This window comes from Quercus suber, unplaced genomic scaffold (assembly GCF_002906115.3).
Source record: "Quercus suber isolate HL8 unplaced genomic scaffold, Cork oak 2.0 scaffold_148, whole genome shotgun sequence".
Taxonomy (NCBI): Eukaryota; Viridiplantae; Streptophyta; class Magnoliopsida; order Fagales; family Fagaceae; genus Quercus; species Quercus suber.
The window spans coordinates 671,787-681,764 of record NW_027069609.1 but is presented as its reverse complement, the minus strand read 5'-3'; the positions used below and the strand labels follow the sequence as shown (position 1 = coordinate 681,764).

The following is a 9,978-nucleotide window of genomic DNA, read 5'->3' as shown; positions in this document are numbered from 1 at the left end:
GCTTATTCAAATGCACTTATAATCTTATTTTATTTTATTTCATTTCATTTTATTCTATTGAAATCTATGATAGGTTGACATTTTAATTTGTGACAATAAAATGAGATTTTATTGTGGTATGTACGGGTCAAAAATAAGAAAAAAAAAAAAAAATCCGGATGCCAAAGTGTTGCCTTTCAAAATTCTACCACCAAAAGCAATAAATTCCAAACTTAACACACCCCAAGAAGTCAAGAACAATAAATACCAAATTAACTACTACCACGAGCGCGAGAAAAAACAAAGCCAGACAAACCAGTAAGGAAAGCTTGAAAGTCTTCAGTGAGTCAACTCTGTATGCTTTCTCTTCCTCTTAAATTCGACTGCCTAAGACGCAGAAACATAGTAAAGCATCTCAAACTCGTTCGCAACAAACTCCAAAACCTCCTCTGCTTTGTCAAAATGTCCTCATCGGAACCTGAACTCCAATCACCACCTCCACCACCGTTCGATCCATCCAAACCGTCCTTACCAATCTCGTACCCAATCAAAACGCTCAAAGACCTCGAGTCCAGGTCCTACTTCAACTCCTTTCACTACCCTTTTAACAAAGCTTCGGTTCCTCTTAAATCTGTGTTGCCCAATAGGCGTAGATTGCTTGTGTGCCATGATATGGCAGGAGGGTATTTGGATGATAAGTGGGTCCAAGGAGGGACTAATCCTGAGGCCTATGGGATATGGCATTGGTATTTGATAGATGTTTTTGTTTACTTTTCTCATACTCTTGTTACTCTTCCACCTCCGTGTTGGACTAACACAGCTCATCGCCATGGAGTTAAGGTACATACCAATTCCCATGAGTTTGTAGCTAACATGTTTGTAGTTTTGTTTTGTCAACAAATTTCACACATTTTTGACAACATTAACATGTGACGTGTTGATTAGCGAAACATCACCTTCATGTTGTGGTGGGGGGACTATCACTGACAACGCTTTTTTATTGTTACCTCAGCCGTTGTGAAAAATGTTGTGAAATTAGAACTGTTGTTTGTTTGTGTGCGTGTGATGGATATCTAATTGTTTTGAATTGAATTGGTTATGTTAGTACTTGGACTTTGTGAGTTTGAGGAAGAAAATGATATTACCACTTGTCTAAAGTTTAAGTTTATAGAAAAATGGGAACTTAATCATTGTTCTAACACTTTCCGCATGAGAGTTAAGACTCTCCTTATAAGTGGGCCTAATATATGAGATTTTTAAATTTTTTTAAATAGGAGGTAGAGTGAAGACAATATTCGACCTTAGGATTACTTGCTCTGATACCTTGATAATTATCACTTGTCCTAAAAGTTTAAATTGATAGGAAATGATGAATTTAATCATTTAACCATTATCCTAACAAAAAATGTGAAAATCTTGATTGAAATGAGTTTTATGGGCTGTTTGGATGCCACTTTTTTGCTGAAAACTAAAAACTTATTGTTGAAAACACTGCAATAAAATAATTTTTTTAAGGCAAAACACTATAGCAAAACTCATGGCTGTGTTTTTCAGTTCTTGGTAGTCTGTGAACAGTACTCATTAGACCCACTAAAAAAAGGCAAAATGCAGAAAACTCTAAACGCAAACGCACGTCTAATATTGCTTAATTTAGGTAGAAAAAGGGGATCAGGTTTCGAATTGGGAAAGTATTTCTCAGAATTTGAATGTTTATATAAGAACATGGCATGTTGGTCGTGGTATTCTTTGGTCATTTAATAATTTAAAAAATATATATATAAGTAAAAAGAACGATGTATATAAATAAAGCTACTTTATGCAGAAAATGCACAAAGCAGTCCAAAAAAAAATTGTTAATTTGGCTTACAGAGGATTTTTTTTTTTTGGGGGGGGGGGGGGGGGGGGGGGGGGGTGGGGGGGGGGTGTGGGGGGAGGAATTTGTTTGGTTTGAGTGTGTTGGATATTAAATTGTTTTGAATAGATTTGGTTATGTTAGATGGACTTTGTGAGATTAATGTAGAAAAATATGATGATCTTGATTGAAATGAGTTCTAATGTTGGTTAATTAGGTAGAAAAAATAATTTTTGGAATTGAGAAAGTATCTGTCCAAATAGATTTCTGCTTACATTGACAGGGGGTTGGATAATAGTATTCATGAGTACTTGTGTGTTGTGATCTATTATATCTTCAAGTCAAGTGTGGGATTCAACAACTTGCTCTAAAGAAATTGTTATATATAATTCTTGGTTTTGCCTATGCAATGTAAGGTATTGGGGACTTTCATCACAGAATGGGATGAAGGGAGAGTGGCCTGCAATGAATTGCTCTCAACAAAGGAGTCTGCTCATATGTATGCTGAGCGCTTGGCAGAGCTTGCTGTAGCTTTGGGCTTTGATGGATGGCTGGTATGTATTTATGAAAGCTGCATAATTTCAAATTTTATTTTCTCTATCTTTTGAATATAAATGCTTTAGGGTGGTTATGTAATTTGAGTCATGCCAATAGTACATTTTTGGAATGAATTATTGAACATATCAGGATATCGTATGTACACACAATATACTTAGAAACTAAAAAAGATTCAGTTCAGATGGTCCAAGGAGTTGGATTTCAAGCTGCATTGGTGTGGAAAGCTGATTTTTAAATTTCCAATTTGTCCTATGAAACAGAGGTTATGATAAAAAAAAATGGGGTTAATTACAGTTTACCCACATGTGGTTAGGCCCAATTTTATATTGCCTACTTGCAATTTGAATAGTGTTACTTTACCCACCTGAGGTTGACTCCATTATACAGCCGTTACCCACCTCATCTCCTTCACCATTAAAAACAAAAAAAAACAAAAAAAAAAAAAATCAGAGAAAATAAGATCTGAAAGGGGCTTTTGAAAAATTATAGAAGTTGCTTATGTTTGGACTCAAGAACACTACAGAAAAACCCTAGAAATGGATCTGGCTTTTCATATAAACCCTTTTCTTTGTTATTTTGTTCCATCTCTCTCTCTCTCTCTCTCTTAATATGGTAGTACAGTTTAATGAAGTTTTGGATGCACTTCACCCAATTTTGGAATGGCTATCTTGTAGGTTACTGTAAAATTAGTTGATACATAAAAAAAGTAACATTTTCTCTTATTACATAACTAGAGGCCATATTTATCATCGTTACAACTTTTTTATTTCCTTTATGGCTGTTGGAGATGGTCAAGTGAGGAAGAATCAAAATTTACTGGTGGAATTGGGCAAGAAAGCTGGGCACAAGAATTGATAGTTTTAGTGGGTTTCGGCTACAGTGGTAGCATATAGAATAAGATTATGATCTCATCATGAAGAAGGAAAAAGGCTTTGTTGAAGTACGCCATTGTAATCAGGGCACTCTTGTCACTGAGCACTAGTATCCACATCTTTTAAGTGAGGAATGGTTTAGAACAATTATTATTTCTTCTCATGTGACTCTGAATCATACACGAGCTTTAAATTTTTTGTATAGCTTAAGACATGATTAGAATCCAAAGCAGTAATACAAAAATATTGGAGATCATGCAAGGCCACTGTCTTTGCCACTGACACAATCCTCTCCGTCTTCATATGTGTGCACTGGTCGGTTTACTCTTGGGACATCTTTGTCCAGAGGGTTGGGAACAATATGTTCTACGGCAAGGGGGATGGCTCTCAACTCAATTTGCTTTCTATCCACAATACCTTTCAGATCAATTTTCAGGGTTTTCCTTTAGTGTTTTTAAGAATATAAGCAACTTCTATAACTTTTTCAAATACCCCTTTCAGATTGTGTTTTCTCTGATTTTTTTTGTTTTCTATGTTTTTTAATTTTATGTTTTTAATGGTGAAAGTGATGAGGTGGGTGGCTGTATAGCAGAGCCAACCTCGAGTAGGTAAAGTGTCACTTTTCAAACCACTAATAGGCAACATGAAATTGGGCCTAACTACAAGTGGGTAAAGGTAAACTGTAATTAACCCTAAAAAAAATAATAAAAAAAGAACTGATAAAGAAGGTTAATGTACTTTTAGGGTAGAAGGATCAATGTTGTTTATGTGCTGTAAGTTATTTATTTATAACAGAAAATGGCTTTAAAAAAAAAAAAAAAAAAAGCCATTTTGGCATACTTCATGATGGTACTTCTGTTTATTGAACTCCCTTTCTATAACTGACAAAGGAATCACCTTCAGATTAATATGGAGGTCAAATTGGATCCTGGGCAAATCCCTAATATGAAAGAATTTGTCGACCATCTAACCCAGACCATGCATTCCTCTGTGCCTGGTTCCTTAGTGATATGGTGAGTGTTAGGAGATATCATCTTCTCAGTCACTTGTATTTTCCCAATATACTTAATCATGTATAAACTTGTAATTTATGGATTATATTTGGTTACACAGGTATGATAGTGTTACAATTCATGGTGATCTTCATTGGCAAGATCAACTGAATGACAAAAATAAACCTTTCTTTGATATTTGTGATGGAATATTTGTAAATTATACATGGAAGGTATGGCTTTTTTTCCCCATGTGTAAATTGATTTCAGTGTTCTGTTATTATATATTGAAAAAAGGAAATTATATGTTCCATAACATGCAGGAAAACTATCCAAGGGATTCAGCTGCTGTTGCTGGTGATAGAAATTTTGATGTTTACATGGGGGTCGATGTATTTGGAAGAAGCACTTTTGGTGGTGGGAAGTGGAATGTATGTCTATTATTAATCTTGTGAGATGCATGAACTATATGTTTTGGTGCTAGAATATACCTACAACTGTTTTAAACTTCTAAACTCTAATTCGATTTATGTGTTGGTCTTTGGAGTTCTAATTGATTCGTTATATTTGAATCAGACAAATGATGCTCTCGATGTGATAAAAAAGGGTGAGACTTCAGCTGCCATATTTGCTCCTGCATGGAATTATGAGACTCATCAACCTCCTAATTTTCAGACTTCACAAAATCGGTAATGCAGCTTTTGCTTTTGCCAGAGTTCTTTGTATCAGAATATACTTTATCTCAGATACAGCTAGTAGAATTTCTGAGATTTTAATTACTTATATAGTTTTTTTTCCCTGAAAATTTTATATCTGATTGGTTTCATCAATTGTCAAATTTTTCCTCAACTAATTTTTTATGACTAAGAGAAGTTGGCATCAATTTTCCAATGCTGACCTTTAATATCTTTGTCAATTCTTTTCGGTTTTCTCTGGATGATAAAAGATGATTGGCTTGCCCTGTCTTAATGCTATAATATTACATTTTAGATTTTGTATGTCAAGATTTTATTGTTTCTTTTCTCACATAACATGTATAAAATAAAGAGTATCTTTGAAGAGTAACAAGTGTTGGTCTCCATTTGATCTCTTTGATATGAATGCCACCTTCAATATCCATACTCTTTATCTGCAGTTTTGCATGCATTTATTATCAATCATTCCCATTATTTCACTGAATTGAAATTTTGTAATCTATTTTCTTTAAGCTTACAATTTTTGATTAGTAATAAAGATTTATTGATATCAAAGAAATAGACACCCAAGTACTCAGGGGTATACAATCTTTAAGCTTACAAATTTTATAAATTTCTTGAATATGATTTACTCCAATCCTCATTATGTGTCCTCAGAACTGTAAGCATCACCTTCTAAATTTACTACTATAGTCACCTGATCATCCTAAATACCCATTTTTCTAACAATAACGTGACATCCGTCTGTTCAAAATTTAATATTTGTAATTTATGATTTCAGTCCATAATTAATAAATCTTCCTAAAATGTTTGACAGGGTTCATTAACATGTAAGTATGATTTTGCAGTTGGTGGGGCCTTGTGGAGAAATCATGGGGAATAGTACAAAATTATCCTAAAGATCTGCCATTCTATACAAATTTTGATCAGGTAACAACTGTTTCTTTATTCTCTCATACTTATATGATTTCTAAGCAATTGGGCATGTGAAAGCTCCTAGTATGAAATAACAATCAAAATTTGGAACAAACAAAAGTTAGAGAAAAGAATAAACAAAAGCTTTCCATATATTTATCTCAAACTTCAGGTAAAGCATTTGTTTAAGTAAGTTATATTATTGTAAGAAAATTATGTTCTCTCTCCATTCTCCTTGATAATGTTACATATAATAATGATGTGATCTACATAATGAGATCATAAATTATAGTAATATGATAATGCTATAGACACTAACAATAATACAAAAACTATGACACGTGATCTCATTTTATCTAATTTAGCTCCTCTCTAGAACCCTTAAAAACTCCACTGCCTTGGATGACCATCTGATGGATTCATCTAAGAGATTATATGTACACAATGTAATATAATTTTGTTCAGTTTGGCTTTAGGTTCTACTTTAATTCCTTTATTAGTGGAAATATTTCTGAGGATTTTTAACAAATACGAAAAAGCAAACAAATTGTGCAAATTGCTTGGATAAATCTCTTAAGGTCAAAATGACATTTAAAAAAGCTCTTCCATCAAATACTGCTTGTCTGTCAGATGCTCAATTTTCCTTCCTTCGGTTGCTCATATTGCAGTTGGTCATTGAAGGATTTGAAAGAAGCATGACTCTAGATAAAGTATTTGTCCCCGTTGTTTAAAGTAATGGAGTATTATTGTCATTGATTAGGGGCATGGACATCATTTTTCAGTTGATGGGGCAGAAATATCAAATGATCCTTGGAATAACCTTTCATGCCAAGGTTTCCAGGTATGCACCTGATAGAAATGTTATTTCCTTCCTTTAGTATGATAGGGTTTGGCTTTCCTTTTTCAACTTGTGAGTTGTGTAATACTGTAATCAGACTCAGTTCGGTTTCCCTTTTTTCCTCTGTTGAAAATGAAAATTTTTATATGATAACTTTCTAAATAATTAGGAATATGAAAGCCATCATTCTGATGTTAATGAAAGAAATCTATTTAATATCCTAGAGGTCCATTCAAAGTTCTGAAATTCTGGTAGTTACATAAAATCTTCATATTGTTGACTTATGTTTAGCATCAAAATTTACAGTCTTGTGTGTGTTTTAGCTGTTAGGAGGTGAATTTGAATGCTGATGGGATGGAATCATAGAAGAACAATTATCATTGTACTATGATGAAAATACGTAAGATTAAACTTCGAAAGTTTAGAACATAACAGGGATAAAACTAGTTTAGAATACCAAAAACAAATTTAATGTTGTAATCTCTTATGGCTCCATTCATAATACAAGGATACATAGGATCCAAAATATGAAATTAGCTTAAAGATAGGGATTGCCTCTATTGATGAAAAGATGAGCGAGAATTGCTTGAGATGGTTTGATCATGTGTAGATGATAGTGATTAATGCATCAATGAGGAAGTGTGAGTTGATTCAAGTCAAGTAACTAGAAAAGGTAGAGAAGACTTAAAATAACATTAATAGTAGTAAAAAAGGAGATGTCAATTAAGGAGGTAATAAGAGCGCAAGACTTTTGGATAGAATAGAATGGCTGGAAAAAATACATGCGGCCGGTCTTTAGTCTGTCGTGAATTCATAAATGACAACAAAATTTTGAAACTAAGGCTTGGTTGTTTTTGTCATAATCCCTTGCGGCTGCTCAAATATTGCAGCTTTTCAAGTTCACATTCAGATTCTCCTCTTGTACTATGTATGCAATGCAGATATGTGATTAAATGAAATGATTTGCTCATCCATTATGCAATTAACTCCTCCTATTAGTTTAACATGAAATCATTTTATAGATTATTAGCATGTTTTTTACCCTGACTCTTGTTTTTGTGGCAGCCTTTACTTGAGTTTGTTGATAACCCTACTCTGGATAGCATTCAAACACTTGTTGAGTAAGTTTTGATCCTTATGTGTCTTTTATTTGTCATTTATTTATTTAAAAAAGTGGTGGTCTTCTATTAATGTTGTTTCCGCCAAAAGGTATGACATGTCACACACTCATATGAGTCCATCATGTCTTACACTCTTATGACTCAATCATGTTTAGAATTGTAGAAGTTTTATGTGTTGTCTGATAAACTAATATAAGGTATTAGCTGATGAACTTATATTAATATATAGGTTGTACTCAGAAGCTCTGAGTATCTACTTCATGAACATGACTTCTATGGTGCATTACTCAATTACAAGAATGTCTATCTAGTTCTGTTTTTTCCTTAGGTGCTTACTGTTTAGTATCAATTTTCTATCTTGAAATACATATGTTTTGGCAAATGGTAGTTTCAACGAGGCATCTTATAGTGGAGGGGGAAACATTACATTTGAAGGAAATCTTGAAGACAATGCTTTTTTCACGAGGAGGCTTTTTCTTGGAGAACTTCTGTTGGGTGATTTACCTGTCAACTTTACATACTCTGTAAGCTATCCTGTTTTGTGTATTTAAGTTGCTAATGAGTTTGGTTTGAAAATTGATAAGTAGGATTGATACCCTTTAGATTCCTTAGCCAGGGAAAATTTTTTTTGTTGAAAAAAGAGAAATCTAAATTTTAATTATATTGCCTGAGCCTGGCTGCCTGCTGGTAGTGGAACTGAGTTTTGTATATTTTATGCATGCCAATGACACTATCCAATCTGATCACAGATGGATCTTATATTCCATCTCCTTTTCTACTTGCATATGTTTCATCTGTGAACTTGGCAATTGATGCAGGTGAAATCGGAGGGAGATTCTCAACTGGGCCTTTCTCTTCAGTTTTCTTCTACAATGAATAAAAGCATGTCAATACTTCTGGCATCCCAGGAAATTTACCAATTCTCAAGCAAATTCAGTCAAGTAATTACAACACGCCCACATGAAAAGCCAGGAAATTCACCAGGATGGGTCATACAGGAGGCTAGCATTGCAATGAATGGATACAAATTAACAGAAATCCATGCTGTGTGCTACCGGTCAAAGCCCGAATTTAACAAACCTAGACCAGCTCACAATCCAGTTAAATATTTTGCAGTTTTGGGTCATATTACCATTAAAAATTCTGAAAAGAAGTCAGGTTTTCCACCCTCTTCCTCATGGATTGTTGAGGCTCAATTTATCAAATGGACTTCTGTTTCTCGGGGTTCCAAGACACTTGGTGTAAAACTTATATGGAAACTGAAAGATGGAACCGATACCGTATTCCCAAACTACAATATTTATGCAAAGAAACTAGCAAAACAGGTGGTAAGTGATCGAGATGGATCACTAGAAGATGTGCCGAAGTATTTAGGAACGGCACATGTGGAAGCATTTTACGTTTCTGACCTTTCAGTTCCTTGTGAAACATCCAGTCTCAAATTTATTGTTCAAGTATGCGCTGCTGATGGGACTTGCCAGAAATTTGATGATTCTCCAACCTTTTCAATTGATGTTAAAGGTCAGTAACTTTATTTTATTTTTAAATCTTTTTTAGTGTAATTGTATTTTTCCCCCCTCCTTTTCAAGGAAGAAGGCTTGCTAAATAATGCAGACTATGTAGCTTATATTTGGCTAGTGTTGTAGCATGACGATTTCAATAAAAAGGAATTGTAATAAAGTTGTCTTTTCTGTATTTGATATTTCCCAATAATTCATCTTTATGATGTGTCTGTTTTTAGAGGTGACATTTTGGTTATTAAACTGCTCCTAACTTGTATTTATTTAAGTTTAACAGTTTCAACCCCACACCACCCACACCCCCCCCCCCCCCCTCCCCCCACCCCCGGCGCACGCACGGGCGCGATTTAAGGACAAAATACTTTATAGGTGGTTTCTGATATTGGACACTTTTAACTTTTAACTCAGAAATGCTGTAAATACAAGCAAACGCATGGGGAAAATGGGCTTGATGCAGATTCTGTTTCCCACATGTGGAAAACATGAAGTTCAAGGGAAACGCTTGAAACCCCTACCTGAATTTGAAAGCTCTATGTCTAGGCAGTGGCATACAGCATATTCTGTAATAGTTTTAGCCTTTTAGGCTTTCAGCAATATTATAGGTAAAAGGTGAAGTGTTAGTAAATACAGGTCTAT

The 9,978-nt window shown here is 34.3% G+C and overlaps 1 protein-coding gene across 1 annotated transcript; it reads left to right on the top strand.

Annotated features, from left to right (window-relative positions):
• Positions 1 to 237: 237 nt before the first annotated feature.
• Positions 238 to 9,517, top strand: LOC112026681 (cytosolic endo-beta-N-acetylglucosaminidase 1). Its single transcript, XM_024059373.2, has 11 exons — positions 238 to 819; positions 2,248 to 2,385; positions 4,165 to 4,274; positions 4,375 to 4,486; positions 4,577 to 4,684; positions 4,830 to 4,942; positions 5,797 to 5,878; positions 6,624 to 6,704; positions 7,767 to 7,822; positions 8,211 to 8,346; positions 8,641 to 9,517. Exons 1-11 carry the CDS (start codon positions 337 to 339, stop codon positions 9,349 to 9,351), a joined length of 2,130 nt encoding a protein of 709 aa, XP_023915141.2. The 5' UTR covers positions 238 to 336; the 3' UTR covers positions 9,352 to 9,517.
• Positions 9,518 to 9,978: the final 461 nt, after the last annotated feature.